Genomic DNA, 22785 nt, shown 5'->3' with positions numbered 1-22785 from the left:
TCTCTGAACCTCCCTTATTTTTTCCTTTGCTAAACTGCATCAGTTACATCCAGGAAAACGATTTCCTCACAGCCTGCAAATCCACAACAACCTTTACCTGCTACCGGCTTTCTGTTTCTCAAAACTTTCTGGCTGTGCATGTCATGTTCCCTGTAATAACAAAGGACTGTTCAAATGGGCAGAACTTAAAAGCTACTGGAATAAAGTCCCCTTTATTCCTGCCCAGTGAAAAAGTTGTTCTGTTGCTTTATCTCAGGCTTGGAAAAATGGCAAGAATGAATTACATGCTTGATGGGAGAAGGAGTTGTGTTCTCCTTTCCAGCAAACACCACCAATCCACAGCTGCTATTGCTGTAAAGTACCTGTATTACAAGTACAGATTACCAAATTTGCTAAACATATCTTTAACAATGCAGTTTTAATTAATTTATTCAGAACAATCAGAAGGAAGTGTCTGGATGAAAGCACAGCCATACTGAATTCCTAAAGGGAAGCCGCTTAGCAGCATGTTAGGTGTTTTCATCTTCATTATTTCCCAGCAAACAAGCAGCTGTTAAACCACCTCTATGATCTTTTTTAATTTTTACAGGCAGCACGAGATGACAAGAGAAAAGGCATCTCCTTCACCAGTGAGCTGAAGAAGTTGACCAAGTCGAGTAAGCAGTACCGGGGCTTCGTGTCGCCGCCGCTGCAGGTCCTGTCCGACAGTCCCCAGGGCAGGGACGAGAGAGCCGCGTGCGCCTTGGCCTTCAGTGACATCATGGAATAGTCCGGGCTGCTGCCAGACAAGGCCTGCTCAGGTATGAGACACTGACCCGAGCACTGAGCAGGCATTCAGTGCAGCATTCACAGAGCAGTCCTGCTTCCAAGCTGTAGCTGATCAAACCAAGCGAGGTACAAGGACTGACAGAGTGAGCCGTAAAAGCCTCATACACTGTTGTGCACAGCCACGATGACAGCAGGAAGGGCTCCAAGTGAATCAGTGGTGGAGTTTTACCCACTTTCTCTGTCCATTTAATGCAAAAATGTTGCATCCCGGTTGATTTTGCAGTACTCCTTTTTATCAACAGCTGTGCTTAAGCAGTGATGTTCTGTTACTCTTTTGCTCTGGGCCGTGGCAAATGGAAGTGAGCAGTAGAGATTTTATTTTATTATGTCCAGATAATAAAATCATCAGGATTGGTGATCTCTTTTTCAGCTAGAACAAGTTTATAGTGTTAACTTCTGTCCGTGGAAATTTTGCCAGACATGTTTAAACATTTACACTACCCTTTCTGTATCTCTTCAATTTCTTCCATCTTGCTTGACTTCAAACAACTGAAATACACAACAAAGACCATCCTGTTTATATGGAGATAGTAAGTGCCACTTGCCCAGCACTGTACACTAACCAGACACTTGCACAGTGCTACTACAGCACTGTGACAGCAGCTGGGAAGTTGCAGCTCACCGCAAATGAAGAAATCTTTTTCAGTGTTGATAATCCCATCTCACAGATGGCCAATTTAAGATTACATTTCTTGTTCTGTATGCATCTAATTCTTAAAGCATTATTTGACATGCATTGTAATGCTGCTGCTAAGTCACTAATTTAACAGAATTCAAGCACTGTTTCCATTTGCAAGGTATTTCAAATAGGAAAGGATGAATTTGATAGCTTATTTCTAGGTTGCTATAAACCCCCTCCAATGCATTAAAACAATCTGAATTCAGGGAAAGCAAAGTGAATTATGGGAAAATCAGAGTCACTTTCCCTCTTCCTCATTTGGTTGGGTTTTTGTTTTGCTGGGGTTTTGTTTTGTTGGATATTCATGTTTGCTTGGTTGGTTTTTTTCTTTCTTTTCCTAAAACTCCAACCTGGAATTTACATGACTGAATCCTCCTGCAGTGCCTCTGAAGGATCCTGCTGCAGACTGAACTGGTCAGCAACTGTGTGCCCTGTGCTGCAGATGTTAATCCAGGCAATGCTGCTGGATTAGCATCCAGAATCTGGGAATCCTAAATGGGATGCTGTAGATGGGAAAGATGCCTGTCAGCTCTTGGAAGATTCCTCTCTTCCTGTACCTCTGCATCTGCAGATTCTCCATAGGCGGATGGAGTTTTCTTGGACTGTGTGTTGTAAACAAACACGTGTCATCACCCTCCCGTTTTTAAACAAAAGATAATTTTAGCTTGTTGCCTTTAAGGAATCTGAAGGCAGAGAACCAGAGTGTTCTTTTATGTGTATTATATTAAAATAACGCACTTTTACCTGAGGATTACTGTTAAACACTGTGTTAAGTGATTGTAAAGAGATTTAAATATACTGTAACTTCCTTTGCATATCTGTTTAACTTTGGTGAATATACACAAAACAGTCAAAGTAATTTATCTTCATTAACAAAATAATGTACAATAGCTGAATACACCTTACTGGTAGTGAGACCTTGGCAAAGAACAACATTTTCTTCTTAAAAATTTTAGTTCTCCAGGCTTGTGTTTAAAAATGAATATTTATTATCATGTTTCAAAGTACATGCCAGTGTATAGTATATTTATCCTATACTACTTTTTAGAAAATTAAGACTTTTTTATCTTTCTCTGGATTTAGAGGAAAAAAAATATTAGAACTTTTCTGGTTGTTTCTTTTCAGCACAAGGTGTTTAATACCCAGTACTGACCAAAGTCAAAACAATGCATTGATAAGTGTAATTAACATTTCAAAATTTTGAATTCAAACCACATTTTTCCATGTAGCCAGGAACTGTCCTTTTACTTGTCTGTTAAACCCAGAGAGTATTATAAAGAACTTTATAACTCTTGACAATTCTGTTTACATAGAAACACTGTTGGGAAGTTTTACATGTCCTGAATTCATCTTTTGTTATCTGATTTTTTTTTTCCCTCCACGGGAGTTACTGATGTGTTTAGTTATTTAAAATAATCCATTACAGGGGCACAAACTACACAACTGCTGCAATCAGACATCCCTTTGATCTCCCACAAGAAATGTATCTGTAGGGAACAAACTGCTCGGCACATGTTTTTGTTTCACTAGTGCAAACCATAAACAGAGGAAAGAAGTTACAGGCAGTAGTCTCAGGACAGCTAATGCCCCCCCTATGAATTAGAAGGTGAAATAAAAGTAAACCAAGTAATTAACTGGCATATAAACAAGCAGACAGAACATACATTCTGTCACCAGAAACTATGATGTCTTTCAGTGTCTTTCTACACACTACAGAAAACGCCTATGAAATAGCCATTTACCAAAGCAAAAAAGTGCCCTCTTGAGGTCACTTCCAGCTTTCAGGAAAAATAACCACAGACATTCAGAAAAGTCAGATTTCTCAGTGGCATATCCTCACAGAGGCCATGCACTTCCCACTGCTCATCTTTAACAAAAGTTTTGAATTTTGTGTACCAGAGCAGCATTTTGTAAATCAGCAGCATGACCCAACTCAAGCCCCCAGCCAGCTCAGCCCATCACTAATTACCAATTCCAACAGTAGCAGCCCCTGTGAGGGACGTGCTCCCTCCCCACTCTGCCCAAGGCAAAAACTGACCCCAAGCAAAATGTTAAGAAGTGGAAATTTACATATCATTTTATATGTACAGTTTGTTTGCTTTGGAATGCTTAGGAATTACTGGGAAATACATCAACCTGCTGCACAATTCAACTAATGCAACCATTTTTTTAAATGTTAGCTTTGTTCTCTCTGTTATTTTAACACAGTAGCAGTTTGACCTCACTGAGAATTTTTTCCTTTTGGTATTTTTGTGGCATTTTAAACAATGCTTAATGTCCTTCAGTTTGCCCTTACCTGTTTTCTTTTTTGTTGGTGTGTTTTTTTGGGTTTGGGTTTTTTTTTTTATCTTTAGCAGCTCTGAAAATTATTAATATCACCTGTAATATCACAGTAGGCTACCAGACACCCTTGCTAATTAATTGGATTCAACATAGAAAGTTCTTATATCCATGTTGTCATCCACTAGTGCTTTTCTATCACACAGATATAAAAACAAAGAACAATCATGGAGAAGCAAAGGGGACATCAGTAGTCATGTCATATTGTTCACCACAGGCATAGCACTAGCCTGAAGTCTTGTGGCCATTTAAATCAGCAGCTTTGTACTATTTCTAACACAATTTTTCTAGCTGTGGGAATAGCTTATTAGTGTATCTTTATCATCAGTCACAGTCAAAACCTCCTTCTGCTGCTATCACAGTGAAAGAGAACAGCAAAATAATTTGGATTTTTATTTAAAAACCCTAACATTGTAAGGCTATAGACATCTGTAACTGTGTAAGGCTAATGAACCTGTTCCAGTATTTTCATTAATGTACATGCAGTCACTTAGTTTAAAGTTCAGGTATTGGTAAATACCCAGGTAAACTTTTCTTGGTGAAACATGATACACTTTGGGGTGAATTTGGGAAAGAATTGCAGTGCCCTTCCTCTTGCTGGTTCCAAGTAGTGGAAATACAATACCACTTGAAGCATTAAACAGCACAAGGGAGTTGTTAGCTTTTATGAAAGCCCAGTTTCATGTGCTAAGTTATTATGCTAATAGGAATGTTTATTCTGTTTAGCCACAGATTTTATTTCTGCAGGAATCTGTCCACGCATTCCTATGACAAAACTGACAAAATAACTGACAAAATGACTTTGTCCTTTTCCATGCTTTTGGCTGAGTATGGACATCAGTTAGGAAAATACATTCATTTTTACATTACAAACTATTTACAGGAAGCAGCTTCCAGGATAAAGTTTGAAAGAAAGGAATGTAAATAATCAACATCTTCCACAAACATGCAGTCTCTGAGCAGTAGCAGGCCTTGCACTGCACACTTCACAGGTGGAAATCTCTTGCTTCTCCTGCACTGTTGCCTATTGGCAAAAACACAAAAGTATTTTATTCTGTACTATTTAAAAACTGCTACTTTTCTACCAATTTCTTACCCTTTCCCTGTGCAGCACGTGCTGCTTGCAGAGTGTGACTGTATGGGCCAAAAGCTGGGCAGTCCCAGCTCCTGTGTGAGTGCACAACCGCTCTGCTTGTCAGAACTGGGGCACTCCAGGAGCTGCTTCCTCCACTGCCCAAAGGGCTTCCTGGTTCTGTCTTGCTCACCCCAGCAAGAGCAGTCAGAACACTAAAAAAAACTCTCACAGTTTTCATTTTTTTAAGCCTAGTGACATTTTCTTTCTTGCTTACAAATATTACTAGGTGAGGTGTCTGAATAGCTGCTTTTAGAAAGGTGTCTGCTTCTAAGAACTCACAGGCTTTCGAGAATTAAACACTTCAACATGGAAATATCCAAATATTTCAAGAACACTTTCTTAACATTCATAGTTTATTTTCAAAAAGAGAAGACCCTGCTGGTAGCTTTACAGGCTAAGTCTGAAGCTTCTGAAACACAACTGCCTGATCTTCTCTTCAAATGCTTCAATTAACACCTGTTTTTTAATCACTGTCTGTTACCGTTCCACTAAGAAACTCAGTTTACTTTTAGGGTAGCCCACTAAATGTACCAGTGGTGGCAATTTTTTCCTGTCTGTGATAAATATTTTGTAACTTAAATAGTAATAGACATTTGGCAGAGTTAGCAAATTAAATACAAAAATAAATAGCAGTAAATAGATTTTGCTCCAATAGATGTATAAGCTCTTTCAGAATGACTTGTACAGTTGTCTTCTTCTGCCTCTTCAAGCATGTCAGAATATTCTGACAATGCAACATCACTATGTGCCAGTCTTTATATGTTTGGAAACTATGTAAAATGAACAATTTTGAAAGTGACTTTTCCACCTGGACTGTTTTCTCTCTGCTGACTTGAATAAACTGTATTTGTATATGTTGTAAAAAATAAATGGTTTAAGATGTTGACTCTTTTGTTCTTTCCTTCCTGAACTGACAGAGGTATTGACAAATGGCTCCCTTGGAATTCTGCAGAATTTAAATCACATCTCTATTTGCACACACTTTACAACTCAGCTAGAAAGAACTACTCGGAATCTATGGCAATGACAGCCTAAGCAGACAGAAACACATGTATAACCACCAGTATTATTAACAGGTTTGTAGTCTACATAGTAAATATAAAACATAGGTAATTTATATGTATAATATAATACATAGGTATTTTCTAATCCCTTAATACACACGCCCTAAAAATGTTTGTAAATTTATGTTTAAATACTTGGGAATTGGTGAACTAGTGTGATCAATACTGAAAACATGTATTAAAAGAGAAATAAATTAATTGTAAGACTATCTAAGAACCATAAATCAGGATAAAGGACTAGAGAGAAAAATACCTAAATACCCTAGAGAAAAAAAGATATTTTCTGACTTAAAGGAAAGCTTTGCAAAACTCACACACATACCATTATCACAGATTAAGCACTACAGAAGTGCATTAGCTGTCAGCTAATGGGACAGCCCACTACATTCCCCTGTACAATGAAATTCACATTAAAAAAAACCAAAAAAACCAACATTCTTACCTTGCATTTGTCCAGTATTCTTGACAGCAGTGCTTTATTAAAGACACTGCAGTAGAGTATTCAATCATGATGATAGTTTAGAACTGAAATTCAATATTCTTAATTTGCCAATATCAAGGTTCATCAGAGGGGAAAAAAACCACCAAATGTAAAATGAATTCAAGATGAGATAAATTGTTAGAAGACATAAAAAGAGAAACAGGAAAAATGCAATTCATATTCCAAATGTCTAGGTAACTTAAACATCGAAAAGTCAGTATTATGTTAATATTTTCAAAATATTTATTAAGTTATCAACACAGCTGAGTGAGCTCACAGAAATACATATGTCAATATTCTGTTATAAAAATTAGAAAAATACATAAACAAAAATACAACTGTGCATGGTTGCAAACAATTCTTAAATTACTTAGGTTTCTGTGTTTTATGAGAGTTCACTGATTTCCCAAGCCCCCTGAACAGGGGCTGGGTGGTTGGGGGACAGACCTGTAATTGTGAAAAACTGTTACATTTTTGTGTGTTTCTATATTCACACAAAAGCCTACTTGTATACCTTTTATGATGACTGGTGATTTCTTTCACCCAATCTTTCTTTGTAATTAAGAATCCAAATGAACTTGATTGATAGGTACATTTATGCCAAGGATGATTCCTTCAAGTGCTTAGCAAAATCCAAGGGTGTGTGAGCAACAGTCTCACTGATGTGTTGTTGAAGCTGTTTGTTTAGTTCTTCATCTACAAATGAATCCATTTGCAAGAAGGTATCCTGAAAATTACAAAATATGAGTTGTATTACTGAGCAAGGCCATGTTTTCTATGGCTACCTTAGTTTAGCAGTCTTGTTTCTCTCCTGTGGTCCCAGTCTAGACCAGACCTGTTCAACTGGCAACTCACTGCTCCTGGCCTGCAGGAAACCTCCCTTGGCTGCAAGCAAGCATCGTGTCAGGCTTCATAAGCTCGTGGTTTTGGTGAGGCTTTTTTGGTTTGTGGTAAGCTGGGCTTTAGAAGTAGGGCTTTTACCTACTACACACAGCCATGGCTTCAAACTGCATGGGGGTTCACACACTGCCTCCTGTTCAACACACAAATGCAAATCAAGCATAGCACAGGTGACAGCACACATTTATAAATCCAGCACCTCTGACCAAAAGGCCAGTGAAAGCAACAATGCTTACAGCACAGGTTGTAAGCCAGAAAGGAATTCCCTGACCCTTCTGCCTCCAGCCACACCTGGAGCCCTGCATTTTTCTGGTGCTTAAATGAAGAATGATGATTATGCACAAGATTTAAACTTCCCTGTGAATACAATTCCCAGAGTCAAGTACTTTGTGCTGTCTCACTATGAGAGCCTCTCTTTAGTGGTGCACAGGTGCTCCAGTTTGGAGCTCCTGTCGAGAGCAGAGAGATGCTGACAGATTGGCAGCCTGGCACACACAGGACATGCAGGACACAGAGGGTAAAACTCAGATACTGCCAAAATTTGTTAAATGAGCCAAACAACCATAGAGCAAGCAAGACCCCAAGGTAATTTCCCAGTTAGGTCCATTACAGCCATCTATGGACACTTTGTGATCTTGCTGTTCCACTGTTCCTGCTCCGTAAAGGAGCTTGTGCATTTCCTTATTCAACCCAAATTTCTCTCCCATCTGCTGTTTTCAGCCTTGCTCTGTCTGAGCTGCTCATGTAGCTCCGTAGCAGGACACACGTATCAAGGAGTCATTATAAAACAACTGAGTAAGTTAAGTACAAACACATTTTCAGAAGTTGCTTCTCTAAAATGGAAAAAAAAAATTGTGCTCCCAAGGCTTCAACTGATATTACTGAGTTACAAAGTAGAGCACTGACAAGGTTAATAGGTTGTAATGTTTGCATTACAAACAAGGACAGTTACCACTTTTTAAAGGACACACCACTCACTGGACATTTAATGGAGGCTGACATCTGGAACACATCCAATGCTGAAGATAAAAACACACTTCCACCATTATCTCCTCTTTTTACATTAACTCTTTGTTCCCCTCAAATTTCCACTTTAAAGCTGTAGTGACACTAACAGGGATCAGTATTCCCTCAACACACTGAATCAAATGCTCTGGAAATCCAGCTGTCTTGGCAACTACCCACCCTGGGGAAAGAGCTGGCTTTTTATTATTTCTTTTTGAACAAACATTAGTTCATCATTACAGAAAAGAGCCAAGAAAACTGCACTGAACCACTGCAAAGTGCAAAATAACAGCTACTGTATTAATCTTGCTATGTTAACTGATGCTGTGGGAGGTAGGATTATTTATACAGCTATTTTTTCCTTCCTTATACTCAGTCCTATCTTATGCCACTAAAAAAAAGATACTTGATGCAAAAAGTACAGAAACCAGAATGCCACACTGAGTGTGCCAAAGCCTGGGCACTGCATAGTGAGCTATCAGATACAGGTTATATTGCTGTGACACATGGTTAGAAAAGGACACAGAGAGACAAGAACAGTACCTTTCTTCTGGATGTTACTGATGCAACAGGAGGATTAAAGGTCATTTCTTTCATACAGTATGTCTCAAAAAGTTCTGTAGCAGACCTACAGTAAATAAACAATGAAAGAAAAATGGCATTAGCTAAATACAACTTCAGCTGATCTATCACCAATCTGAGAGCAGCGTCTCACAGGAACTCCACAATCCCCCTCCATCACACTTTAGGAGAACCCAGAGTAATGAGCATCACCTGGAAAAGATCAGGAGCCAATGGCTGGGAAATACTGCAAGTCAAAGAAAGTAAAATACATCTAAACAAACACAAGAAAACTGCTGTCTGCCCAGAGCTCTGATCTGTAGGTATTTGAAAAAGGCAGGGGGAAAGGTAGGTTAAGATGGTCTAGCTGACACAATCTGCCAGAATTCCCAACTCCTTGCCAAAAGGACATCCATGGGCAAACAGGGAGGAACATCACAGAAAAAAACTGGTTAAAAGACAGGAAACAGGAGACAGTAGTCTATGATCATTTTTTGCAATGACAGGAAGACACTGAGCTTCCACAAGGTCTTTTCCAGGACCTGCAATTTCCTACATGCTCAAAAAAGAGCTGGAGAATACCAAGTGCTTTGTAGTAGTAAGAATGAGCTGCCTCTAGAGAACTGCAGACAGACTGTATGAGACAATCAGCAAAATGGCAAATGAAATTTAGTATTGGAAAAAGCAACTCTACATAAAAACAGTAGTCTCTGAGCAGGTCACTATCACTTAGAGAAAAATATCTTCTTGTTATGACAGCTATTTTTATGGGACTGTGACTTCAGTGCTGTTTGAAGTTGAAAAGAAACAAAACACAACAGAAATTAGTTACATCAGTGTATAAATCCACAGATCATCCACACCTCAAATATTGTAACTGAGTCTCTAATTTCATCTTGATATGTATAAATTGGTAAAAGGTCAGGAACATGCAATAAATTGTATGGCAAATATGGAACAGCTCCTGTGTGAGGTGGAACCCTCCATACAGGAGAGCAGATCGAAGTGTGATATGACTGAGGTCTGCCATGAGGCACAGAAAGAGTGTGACTGAGCAGGCTGTGCCCTTCAGCTCCCAGAGCAAGAACCAGGGGCTGTTAAATGAGGCAAACTGGCACCAAAATTAAAGAAAGCAGATCTTACCATGGGGAGTTGTGGATGCACAGAACCCCTACCAAGCAATGCTGCATTTGCAAAATGTGTGCTCTGATTCAAGGCACATTGAACAGTTTTGAAAATAACTCCATGAAGAGAGAGGTACTAACAGAAAATGGTATCAGGTTCAGGAAATCCACCAGGCTGAAACCTGTCAGAGGCTTGCTTAGAACATGTTTTATGTGTATGCCCTGGTTTTACTTTTCACAAGGCACCTGCTGCCAGCCACTGCCAAAGACAGGGTGCTGAATTAGATCTTGTCTGAGCCTGGATGGCTGTTCTCATGTTTTAACCTACTACTACACACCTTACACTGCAATTTGGGTTCTAGTTCCCACTGGACAGCCCCAGTTCAGTGATCCAGATTCATACTCAGATCAGGGCTGCTACTGAAGATATTTTTCTCCTGGGGGAAGAAAACACACTGCATTTTGAAATGTTTATCCTTGTCACAGCCTGGCAACATGTCTCAAAAGGGAAAAGAAAAAAGAAATAAAAAGGCAGCCAGATTTCTACGTTCTGTACTGGCAGAAGAACAAAGACAGTTTGAAGATCAGAATCTTTAATTTTATAGATAATTGTTTTTAGGCATTCCTTTAATGTAGTATAAGCAACAGTATTTAGAAAAAAAGGAACTCTTTGATAACTCACCTTTGGCTCAAATCAAGTGGAAGAGCTCCTGAGCCCTCAGCTGGAGCTCCAGCAATAAGGTGAGATGCAAATTTTTGCACTGTTGGATGATAATGTCTCTGAAAGAAAGGAAGAATGAAGGCAGTAGACAGACAGTAAGGGATAACGTATTTATCTATAGAATTTAATATTTATTTCCATTTCTGTACGACGGAAAGTCTGCTTTTATTTTAGAAACTGAGTACCTCAAAATCAGTCAGTTTGTGGGATTAAGTGAATGAGAACTCCCAGTCATGCATTTATTCCCTCATATCATGCTGTGAGCATGACTCTCCACAGTTAGGTAATTCCTACTCCCAGGAAAAAGGGACAAAGGGCAGAGGAAGCCGTCTCCAAACCTTGACTGGAATGACAGATCAAGGTGTCAGTTACTCTTGGAAGAAGGACTGGACTGCAAGGGAACTCAACATATCTAGAAAGTCTCCAAAGGAATCTAATAAGGCAACCTGCAGTAAGAACCAGTGTGGTATTGTAATAGGGGATGTGTAACACCCCCTTTTGAGCTCATCCTTCCATACTACTGTGTGGGTCTTCTCCTTCCACTCTGGTGGAATATGCTCATGTGGGCCAGGATTTGACAGATAAGCCTGAAGACCTCTGTTCTCTATTTGCAAAGCACCTAAACATTGAGCAGCTACTAACTGATGTCGTTTCCCAAATCCCTGAGTTACTCACAAACCTGTAGTAGATGCAGCTCCCACAGGGCTGTGTTCTGGGCATTGCAATGCTCTGGTTCATCTAATTCTGGGAGATAAACCCCACTGCCTTGAGATTCGTTGTCTAGTAAGAGGTCCATCCTTGGGAATGTCTACAACACAACAAAACCGGAAACGGAATTGTTTATATTACCAACCAATTATAACATGGTTAAGTCAGTTTCAGGATTCATTCCACTTCATTCAGTTTAAGCAGCATTTAAGCATATTTTGTTCTCATCATTCTTGCTAAAGATACTTTAAAAAAATTTGCACAAAATTATTTTTATAAAAAAATTCAATAACCTTTAGCCAGTAAGCTAAAAATTTGAACAAGTAAAACTTACTTGCATGAACACCCTGTTTGTTGCCAAGATCCCAACACTGGAATTTGGAAGCACATGAAGAGCAAGGATGGAAAGTCGCTTTAGGAAAGCAAGAGCTCGTTGCTGGGAAACTTGCTTTCTCCTCTTGGCAAACATGACATCCAGGCACTGCAGCACAATCCCTATGTCCTCATTGGTGCCACCTCAAAAGCAGAATTCCATACAGAGAGTAAAGAACCACATCAAGGACATACAGCTGGACACTGGAACTGAGAACAGCATGAAAGCTGGGATACTCAGACAACTCTCATGTGATACAGACATTAAGCATCCACCCTTTTTTGGTCAAAATAGTCCAGCTTTGAACAGAAAAAATGTACCATTGCTTCTGTGCTCCTTTCTAAGAAAATACTTGTTCCATCAAAAATATCTAATCATTGAACATAGCTACTGTTTTAATCCTAAATGCATTCATTGTATCATTTTCTATCAATTATTAAACAGTGAAAAGATCTAGTGTTTTACCCATCCAGAACTGCAGAATGTTTATTCTTAATCCTAGAGAATCTACATTTCTGAAGTTAATTAAAATTATGTTAATTTCAAATTTTATACATCTCTTCTTTTATCAATTATTCAACTTCTCAAAATTACTGGAAAATTTAGATTAGAACATAAAAATGTTATCATTATAAAAATCAGAAATATATACTAGAAAATTTTTAAAAACAGAATTTAAATTTAAGTTATTTTTAGAATTATATTGGGAAAATCAGATGTTTTTTCTTTACTGGAGTGAGAATTAGAGAAAAATGACAAGAATTTTTAAATTGCCACTGAAAGAAATAATTATAAGGATGTAAAAAAATTTAAACTGAGGACAAGCCAAATGCTTATCCAAGATCAAATACTTGGCATTTCCTAATGAAATGACATGATTAGACCCTGTTACCATGTATTGGAATAATAATTCAAGTATTTGTATTGAAGTAAAGCAATGTGCAACTCGAGAAAAAAACAGCAGATTAAACCAGACAGTAATCTCAGAAATTAGATATCTTTAAAAAAGTGTATATTAATGTTTATTAATTCTACATAAAGGCTTTGATAGCAAAGAAACAGAATAAACATTATCTAGGTGAACAGTGAAAAAAAGATCTGGAATTACCTGCATGTAGGCTGAAGAGTGTCTTGTACAGATGTGTGTAAAATTTCATTGGATCAATGTTAAGAACATCACCTATAAACATAATCCCAAATAAACACATTTACTCCATTTATTTATCAGGCAATATTGAACAAAAGTTTGTTTTTAAAAATCTCCTACCTTGACCAGAGAGTATATGAAAAGCACTTAGAATGCAATGAAGACTCTCGCGATAGCTTAAATCCTAAGAATACAAAACTGATTAAGTACCCAAAAGGAAGTAATTTTAAGAAAACTCTAATAATAAACTCATCTTACCCCAGATGCAATAAGTGAATGAAGGACAATCAATAGGTCATCAAAAAATTCCACATTTATGAGATGAGCAAACCTTGAATCAAAGAGATTTGCATTTTTTAATTATAGACATTATCTGTAAACTCAGTTCAAAGTGCTCTGAATTGCCAAGATCCACACCTTAAAAGCAGGCTAAATGAAATGCTGAACATTTACTATTTTCACAGGAAATAATAATTCAGCCCCCAACATGCTAATCATGGCTTTTCTAGAGCATTAACAACAACATGCTTGTGTCCTTTAGCAATTAATCAGACAAAATAATGGAATCACATTAACACATCCTGTGGCATTTGCACCACATCAATTCTATCATGGGAAATTTCAAATCACATTGAAACGGTTTTGGAAATAGCAGAAAACTTCAGCAGATAAACAGAAGAATTTCAACTAATTTGTCAGGGACTATCTTTTCTCACTCTTTAATTCTCTTTCAGAGACAAAAATTTCTTTAGTGCTTTATGTACTTTCCAACACACACAAAAGAAGGCATTCAGCTCTTACTTTGCAAGACCTTCTAGCACAGCTGGCAAAAGTGGAGACTTCTGAGCTTTCTTCAAGATCCTGAAGTAAGTTACAAATACAATATTCAAGGTCTCTGTGTGCTGAAGAAAGAAAACAAAATTAAATACTTAATCCTGTAAAACAGACATTTCTATTTCACTTAAACTCAACTGAAATGCTTTTCTCTGTCCAAGCCTGCACTCAGGCCTTCCAAACCAGTCCTGCACTGCCATCTGTGCTCATACACTGAAAAGCTGAAGTCTTGCCATGCTCTCCTGCCCCTGGCTCTCTCCTGGCTGCAGGCACACTCCTCCTTTGCCTAAAGGCCACTCTGAGAGGCTCTAACACCCACTACACTGTGTCCTATGGAACAGGGCACCTGGAGGACATTTGCCAATGGGTTCAATACCATTCTGAGCAGGCAGCAAAGGGGAACAGGAATGGCTACATTGGCCTTCCTGGCTAAACTGAGAGCATGATTTACTAAAACCTAGATCTCTGTCACAGGCAGAGTGTTTGTATCCCCAGTCTAGAGATATGGAATGCTGACAAGTTGGGATGGAGGGAAGACAATTACAAAAGGTTAGGAGCTGCCACTCTGCTAAAATAGGGAAATAATCTCTAAATTACTTACCAACTTGAGTTTCTTTTCTTTACTTTCTGATGCTTCTGCTTCCAGGAGCTCTCGTTCCAGTTTCTCTTCTGCTTTCTTCCACTGAAAATATAAGGTTGATTTTAAGACAACAGATTCAATGTTTCCAACCAGTCTGGATATCAAGAAAAGATACCCAGAGAACAAAACGTCCATGCTTGGTGAGTTGCTTAAGTCACCCTGTGATTCTACAGGGTAACCCTTGTCCTATCAGAAACAACCAGTCAAAAGCATTATCAACAGAGGAAAGAGGGAAAAATAGGAAGATAATTAAATTCCCTGTAGAACCTTATAAATGTTCAAGTACAATGCAAAACCTGATCACCGATGCTGAGAATTAACAATGGCAACAGCAGATGTGCAATCATTGCTAGAACAAATTGCTACATAAAGTAACAGAAGTAGAGCATGAGAAAGACACAGATTCGTTGTACCTTTCTTTGCATTCTGGAAAGATTTTTTCTTTTCTCTTTGTAAGTCATGAACTTTTTCTTTGGTGCAATGTCTTCAGAATCTTTTTGTAATTCTACTTCCTTAATTCTTAAGTGAAGAAATACTTTTAATACCTATTGTAAAATAAAATAAATACAATGAAAGGTCATCTATAACCTGATGGGAACTAAGGGTAAGAAATCCCGAATTCCATTACAGCTAGTGGGCTTTGCTAGTCAAAGGTTCTCGTTTACTCCTCTCCTGTTCCTTCACACCTGTATCTCTTGATCCCTGCTCCCAGTTCCTTCCCCAGCACTGTCCATTTCTATCCATTCTTCCATTTACCTCTCACTTCAAGTCTCCCTGTCTGACTTAAGCCATGTCTCTGGCAGAATCTCATCTCCACCTCCCAGTCTCCCTCCCTTGCCCCATACCTCTCTAATTCCCTGGCTCAGCCTAATGCTGAACTGTCTGTGTCTGGCAGAGTGAGGAAATTCTGCCTGTCTGCAGCCAGCAGGTGCCGTAACTTTAACATTTGGGGTTTTTTGAAACTTTTGACATAGAAATATTGTTAGGTACAACAGAAAGACTCTTACCTCAGGTCTGACATCATAATTTCTACTCCTCACAAGGCCAGAAATTACTTTAACTACACCAAGTGAGGCATAACCCAACTTGTCCTGCTTAAAGAGCTTCTTAACTGCCTCAACACACAGTTCAGAAATCTGAAAAGCAAAAGACAGAAACTGTTCTGTAAAGCCACATCCACAAGAACAGCTAGTAACAGATTATATTAATGGTATTTACTAATTATAAAGTGCCCACAGCCTGTAAAACAGTGAAAAGATATACCCAAAAGATCTAGATATTGTGGAATATAGCTCAGAAATTATTTTTCACACAAAACAAGAACTCTTTCTCGTATCAGAAAATCACTTACCATTTTTGACGGATCATTCATGAGCGGAACAATGAGAACAATAATGTTATTGTGGAAATTGAAGTGGGGTAGGGCCACAAGGAGCTCACACAGACACTTCACTGCTACCTCTGCTAGGCCTTTATATGCCTTTAATGAGATGACATTGCTTTTCTTCAACTTCCTTTGCTTCCAATCTGCACAAAATATTTTTAGTGATTACTCTTCAGAATGATGGTCATCTTATAAATATTAAAATTTTTACTGATTGCAGGCATACTTCATGCAAGTGCTATCTCAAAGACAGAAGGTACCATTCATTCAGAGGAGGGAAACTGCTGCAAACAATTTTGCCTTTACCACAAAAAATGGGAAGTGTTAACTGTACCTTTAATTGCTTGTTCCAGATTTTCCAAGTAAAATTTATACTGGCTTACAAGGCCTTCTTCAAATTCTCTCAGTTTCTGTGTTTCTTTTTTAACCTGTAAACATAATTGAAATTTTATTTGGAGAGCTAAATAACTGAAATTAGCCAATGGTGAAAAAAAGTTTTAAAACAAATATCAGATATCTAAGTAGTTTTTTCTTCTAGACAGACATTCCTACAAATGTATTAAAAATAAAATATTTCTGTATTTTTCTATAGATGTGTTCAGAGGGCCTTTTCCAACTAGGCTTATTTAATTTACAGAGCTTGAAGTAACATTATCAACTAGATGTTATTTTAAAAACCATGACTCTAAACTGCACTAAACCTATATCCAAAAATCCTTCTAAGAAACTGGTTAAGAACAAGCTCCAGAAAACCAATTACTCAGCATTTGTTCTGCAAATTGTTGAACACATTTCAAAGAAATCTATGCCAGTTAGGTGACAACATTGCATAATTTGCCTTCTTTATAACTCTCTAGTGCAGGAGCTTATTCCAAGGTTTATGAAGAAGTCACCCAGGTTTGGTATACCACTTTCAAACACTACTTTTCCCCTCCATTACCACCTGCATGTCATCTACCTATTGAAGGAAGAATGTAAGAATTAAAGGCTCAAAACCAAAACCTCTCTTCCTGAGAGTGTCACAGCTTCAGAGCTTCCACAAGTATTTGTGTCTTTGTCCCCTTTGCTCAAAACCATAAATTCATATTGAACAAATCAGGCTTAGTATCTGGCACAGCTGAAAACATTCTTAACTACTCACATACACTATAAACAGATTTGATATTTCACCTTGGTAGCCTTTTCTGCTTCAGTCAGAGGTCGAATTTTGTACGAAGGTGCAATATCTTTGAATATCTCCATCAAAGACACCATGACCAGCTTCCTAACAATCACAGCCACGTTAGGATCCTGTTCCATCAGCATGGCACGCAGCTCCTTCAGCTTCTTAATCTGATTGAAGAAAATAGGCAGACGTCAGATGAAGAACAACTGCAAACCAAGAGACAAACACAATGTACATTAACTCAGCAGTTACTCAGACTCTACTTAGTGCTGCACAACGACCCAGGAAATGACAGATATCCCAACAAAATTTCAGTCTCAGGAATATCAAAATATCCTGCTATTACAAATTTGCACAAAATTACAAAAAATTATTAGTATATCCTGAAGCATTGGGAACTATCAGACACAACCCTGAAATGAGAGCTTACATAAGGGTCATGCTTATGGAATAAGGTAGTTTGTACAGAAAATAACTAAAGTGATACAACACTGACCTTTTCTTTGTTCCACTCATATATTATTGTGGTTTTGCTGCTGTTAGCTCATTCAGATCTTTGTTTCTTGACTTAGTGCACAACAGACACACATACATGCAGGTTAAGTAAATGTACCTACATTGCTGTCTGGCTCTGAGAGAATGGCAGATGCTAAGGCAGCTATGTGCATCTTCCTCTCCTGCAGCTTTTGTCTCCTTTGAGCAGCCATTTCCTCAGGAGTGAGAACAGGCAAGGGTTCCTCATTAAAGTCTGTCACACATGTGAGAGTTAGAAAAGAGGGGAAGCCACTTGCAGATACTGCATTTCAAACAGGTACCCTGGTAAGGTCACACAAGAGTAACACAAGAAGTTCCACAAAGAAGCTTTAAAAATTACTTTGGTAGATCTTACATTAACCCACAGATTCATTTCTGCTCCACTTCAAAATCTTTTGCTTGCAAAAAGAAGTGGACTAAATGTTTTTGAATCTGCCCATGGTGTTCTTTGAGTACAGTAGCAACATATCAACTCAACATATTACCCCAACCATGCCAAGAAACTGCATTTCTCTGCAATTTGTGTCAAATTATTCATCATTCACTTTTCCTTTTAAAAATACAATTGTTTTTGTTAGTGCTTTCTAAAAAGTATTATTTTGCTACAAGTATCTTCTTCCTCAACTTCAGATTATATTTAGACAGTAAGGGCCCAGAAGTTACTTGAAAATGACCATTAACTCAATAGCCAACTGCAAATGAAAATCTCAGTTTCCTTGTATTGATGTTTTAAATAAAAAAATTTTAAGACAAAGACAGACACTTAAAGCCTACTAAAGTCTGTGTCCTGAACTGCATTTCAGAATGATCTTGGAGTAATCAAAATAGAACCACACAGATACTCCTTATGTAAGACCAATATTTCCTTCTTACTAGCAAATATGACAGAAAGGATAAAAGCATAGGTGAAAAATCAAAATAATTTTGAAGAAAGAGAATCTGAAGCCAGCCATTCCTGAGATTCTAACAGGTAAGAGTGCAAGCTTTGAATAATGGTTATGCTTTGATGGCAACATGGTAATGAACATATTCAAAAACATCCTGAACAAAATACACTTCAATTGCAAGCTCCCTTGGGTAACAGCAAAATACTTTTCAGGTGTGTCAGTGATTTGAAAAAAAACAACAAAAAGCAAACAAAATGTTTTATTACCCTCTGCTTCCTCCATATCTTCTGTGTCCTCTTCTTCCTCATGTGCATCATTGAGAACTGCAAAAACAGAGTGCCTAGTGTCAAGCACGTAATAAACACTGTGAAACTTTAAACAAATAAATTATATACTTCTTGGTTATTATACCAGTTACAGAATCTGTGCCTTACCTGGCTTTTCCACAGCTTGAGGAATTATGCCACTCTTGTCTTTGATGGGGAGCAGATGGATAAGCTCTTTTTCTGGCTCTGTTTGCAAACGTCTTGGCACCTTCTCGTACTTCTCAATCACACTTTCATGTTTTCGTTTTTTGACGTGAACAGGTTCACTGAAAAATACAAGGCAAACTAAATGAACCAGCCATTTAATTGGACAAGAACTATGCCTGACCAGCTGAATTAAGTGTCTGCCTCTCACCCAGGCCAGGGTGCTGTGTCCTTCCTCCCCTTCTGTGCTCTCCCACAGCAGAGCAGCTGCCCTGGCAGGGCTCAGACCTGTTAAACCACCCCAAGCAGTCCTGCCATGAAGGACTCCACCAGCAACCAGCAGCACTAGGATCCTCTCACTGGGCAAACAGTCCAGAGCCTTCCTTAACATGTCCCACAGCCTCTCCCTCCCTCACTGTGTTTTGACCTTCCAGGTGAGGCTTAACCAGGATGTGACAATGAGTGAGTCAGTGACCATTTTTATCTATCCTACTCCATGGCTGCTTTTACCACTATTACTGTCACTTTTCTACTCTGCCCACTGGCAAAGCCTGTGTCACACACCTCTCTCCAATGAGAACAGCAATAACACAGCATAGTGTTCTCTTTCACAGGTATGCTCCTGAGCTACACATAAGTGTACAAGAGGGTAAGTATTTAGTCTGTGCTAATATGAATATCTGACAAGTTTTTAAGATAGATTGCAGCTGACCAAAGTAAGCAGATTGAAAAGACAAGTTCTTGAATTTAAGGGAGCACTATGAAAGGAATTAAAAGCCAGGAACAGTAAAACAGGTAAAAGAGCTACCACTTCCACCATTTTCCTTCCATTCTAAAAACCCTCTGGCATAATGAGTGTAATACTCATTCTGTCTAAGTTCTATGTAAAACACAGAACTACATTTTGCAAAATATCTCTAAATAAAACCACACAATAAACTTTGAGTTTTGCAAGACTTTAAACTCATGTCACACCCACTTAATTTCAGGAAAGGGGAACGTTTAAAACAAAATTCTTCTGATTCAAGAACTTGCAGTGTGACTACAAAAGGCCATGCAGCACAACTGCAACTTTGTAAATAAAAGCCATATACTACTTTCCTTCAAAACTAAATTATTAATTTCTGAGGAGAATCAGCATTACCAAATTAACACCATCCTACAGCAGCTAGGCGTAGAGAGTCTTTTCACATCCTTCAAAAAAGGCAAGCTAAGATTTGCAAACAATCATGTAACCAGACAATTCTGTCAAAGTGTATTTGTAAAGACTATTCTACAACTAGGAGCACTACCTTTCTGCACACATCACTGTGAAGTCTACCCAATGCCTTGGTCCACAAAACCGGTAACAAATTTTTTTGTATGAATGTTTTGGTGTTGCACGTGTTGCAGACATGGCTTACAGAACTCATCTTTTTTCCAGCAATTTGCACTACAATATGTATAGTGGTCCACAGTCCAGGGAATGTCTTGAATACTCTGTATAGAAAAAAAACCCCTTTGTTTACAGGTTAAAGCATTTATTTCAGTTTGAGGGATTCTACTCATCTCACAACCAGGGACCTCCCAGGAAGGAACACTGCAGAAGCAGTAACCTGAAGGTCAGGCAGAGCAGTACAGAGAATGTACTGATACACATCAATACATTAATACTGAAGTACTGACATACTGAGGAAACACTAAACTGGAGCTGCAAAGACACACCTGACTGAAAGAGTCCTCCTGATAAATGCATTATTTTAGATATTAATTACTTATTAACCACACAAGGCTGAATTAGTATGAAAAGGAGACACTGCAACTCACTTAGAAGAAAGATCTCTGGTTAAAAAGGATGCCTTTTGAGCCAGATCCTCCATTAATTTTAAGTCATCTTCATCCATCATGTCCAGTGGAAGAGCATCTTCTTCTTCTTTTTCCTCCCATTTTCTAGCTATTTTAGAAAAATATGTTTACAGGTTAATATCCCATATGTATAGTCACCCTTGAAAACCTAACCCTGCCTACACTTTTGAGACCATTTTATGCCATACTTTTACCTGGAGCTCACTGATCTTCATGCATGTGAGTTTTGTTATCCCAGAAAACTGGCCCTTTACTATGACATCCAATAATGATCCATGCAAACACATTTCTACCATCTTTAACTGACAGTTCTAGGTCCCAGAATGGCTACATTTTGTATTTTTTACAAGTCTCCCACTCTTTCAACAGGAACAGCAACTATTTGTATACAGAAAATGAAGTGTTGTTTTCTTGAATTTTACAACAGGAAGCAGCAGCATATTCAGTAACCCCCATACCTGAGCAAACACTTACCAACTTGTTTCTTCTTGCCTTCCTCCAAAGGAAAAGGCTTTCTAGAAATAGCATCTCTGACAGCCTCCCTTAGCTTCTTCTGCTCTTTACGATACTTCTTAGCAGCACTCTTCTGCTTGTACTGTTTATTCTTTAATTTATTGTCAAGTTTTATTTGACTAGTTCTCAGTAACTTGCGAAAACTTGGAACTCGCTTTGTGTTTTTTCTCTAGAAAACAAACAGAGAGCTACAAGTCACTGATGTGTTAACAGCCTTTGCAAAATTTATTCCACTGTTTAAGATCTCAGAGTTCCTATTTCTATCGGGACTGAATTATATGTTTCCTGCTAACAGTAACATCAGTTAGCCTCTAATTTACACAACTGTGTTACACTTTTGAGAAGAGAGCACTGTGACAAATGTTTTACAGAAATATTCTCTGACAAACTTTTTTATTAAACCCTATGTCCGTCACTTTTAGACACACGGACACTCAAGGTATGGTACACAGCTTGTTTGGGTGCAGTTCTTTGTGTGCCCCCCAGCATCCTGTGTTTTTCTCAGGGTGCTGCCGTTTCCCAGCACACGATAAAGTACTTCGGGGGCTTTAACATCCAAGGCCACAGCCTGGGGCAAATGTCCTCCTGTAGGACACCTCCACAAGCTGAGCTTTGGTTTTCTCCTGCCTGAAATTCTCCCTTCCCAGCAGCTGCAGGGCCCTGGCGAGGCTGCCTGCTGCAAGGCTCACACGAGCAGCCGTACCCGAACAGGTATGGGGCCCGAGCTCGGGGGGCACGGCGGGCTGAGAAAGCGGGCTCGGGGGAAGCCGGAGGCGCGGCTCAGTACATGCGCTCCTGCCAAACCTGCAGAGCAATCCCGAGGGTGCTCGGGACGGGAATGGACACGGCGAGGACCACCCGACGAGGGGCATGGGAAGGCAAGGCTGTGCAGAGAAACCGAGCATCGAAGCGCTGTTAGGGCTGATGTGTTCCTTTACAAAGGGGACAAGTGGATCAGTGTGGGGTTCCCGGAATCCTTATCTCAGCTGGTTGGAGCATCGTGTTAATAACAGCAAGATTGTGGGATCGCTCCCTGTACGGCCAGTCACTGCAGGCCTGGGCTCCACGATAGTGCGGGCCCCTTCCAACCGAGAACATGCCGCGAATCTGTGAATCCGGGAATTTTGTCAGCCCAACTTTAGCTTCCCTTTCTATGCTAGATTATGAGGACGCTTAAAGGTTAGCGCTTGTGTCGGGGTGAGAGAGACGAGCCCGCGCTGCGCCGCCGCTTCCCACCCAAAGCACCCGCACTGCTCTGCCGTTCCCGGAGCCCCGGTGGCGCCGTCCGCTACCGGGCACGGCTCCCCTCCCGCGCCGCGCGGCCCGCTCCCCTCACGGCCCGCTCCCCTCACGGCCCTTACCGGCTTCATGGCGGCGGCCCGCGCGTGCTGGCCGGCGGCGGAAGCGCGCCCCGCAGCGCGCCCACAGCGGCCCCTGGCGGCGGAGG

General features: G+C 39.4%; 2 protein-coding genes across 5 annotated transcripts in view; one reads left to right on the top strand and one right to left on the bottom strand.

Moving 5' to 3' along the window:
- PLCE1 (phospholipase C epsilon 1) overlaps positions 1-3818 on the top strand; it is a 138094-nt gene extending 134276 nt beyond the window's left edge. For 2 of the 3 annotated variants that reach the window (XM_015632749.2, XM_015632750.2), the window contains one exon: positions 590-783. In XM_015632749.2, coding sequence (XP_015488235.1) covers positions 590-769 — 180 coding nt within the window. In that variant the 3' untranslated portion in view covers positions 770-783. Of the gene's footprint in view, positions 1-589; positions 801-1888 lie in introns of those variants that run through there. The other variant, XM_015632748.2, reaches the window with a different exon arrangement.
- On the bottom strand, positions 414-22762 carry NOC3L (NOC3 like DNA replication regulator). 2 transcript variants are annotated; one of them, XR_004498160.1, is made up of 22 exons: positions 22700-22750; positions 21300-21507; positions 20787-20913; positions 18945-19102; positions 18777-18833; positions 17707-17837; positions 17095-17256; positions 16259-16352; positions 15892-16067; positions 15548-15676; positions 14954-15085; positions 14502-14582; positions 13868-13968; positions 13325-13397; positions 13187-13250; positions 13028-13099; positions 11881-12062; positions 11518-11646; positions 10800-10897; positions 8976-9060; positions 6489-7254; positions 414-1317 (listed from the first exon to the last, which is right to left on the bottom strand). XR_004498160.1 is itself a non-coding variant. In XM_015632751.3 (21 exons), exons 1-21 carry the CDS (start codon positions 22706-22708, stop codon positions 7123-7125), a joined length of 2400 nt encoding a protein of 799 aa, XP_015488237.1. In that variant the 5' UTR covers positions 22709-22762; the 3' UTR covers positions 5716-7122. The 2 variants fall into 2 exon arrangements, 1 of the variants encoding a protein (XP_015488237.1); XM_015632751.3 differs by lacking the exon at positions 414-1317 and having other exon boundaries at positions 5716-7254; positions 22700-22762.
- Positions 22763-22785: the final 23 nt, after the last annotated feature.

Source organism: Parus major, chromosome 6 (assembly GCF_001522545.3).
Source record: "Parus major isolate Abel chromosome 6, Parus_major1.1, whole genome shotgun sequence".
Classification (NCBI taxonomy): Eukaryota; Metazoa; Chordata; class Aves; order Passeriformes; family Paridae; genus Parus; species Parus major.
The sequence above is the reverse complement of the archived record's forward strand: the minus strand, read 5'-3'. Positions and strand labels throughout refer to the sequence as shown.

Excerpts from the sequence above, each read along its gene's own strand:
- NOC3L (XM_015632751.3), bottom strand. Across the intron at positions 11,647-11,880 it reads CAAACAGGGTGTTCATGCAA|ACATTCCCAAGGATGGACCT; the intron begins GTAAGTTTTACT and ends GTTGTGTTGTAG. Across the intron at positions 7,255-8,975 it reads CAGTAACATCCAGAAGAAAG|GATACCTTCTTGCAAATGGA; the intron begins GTACTGTTCTTG and ends TGTAATTTTCAG.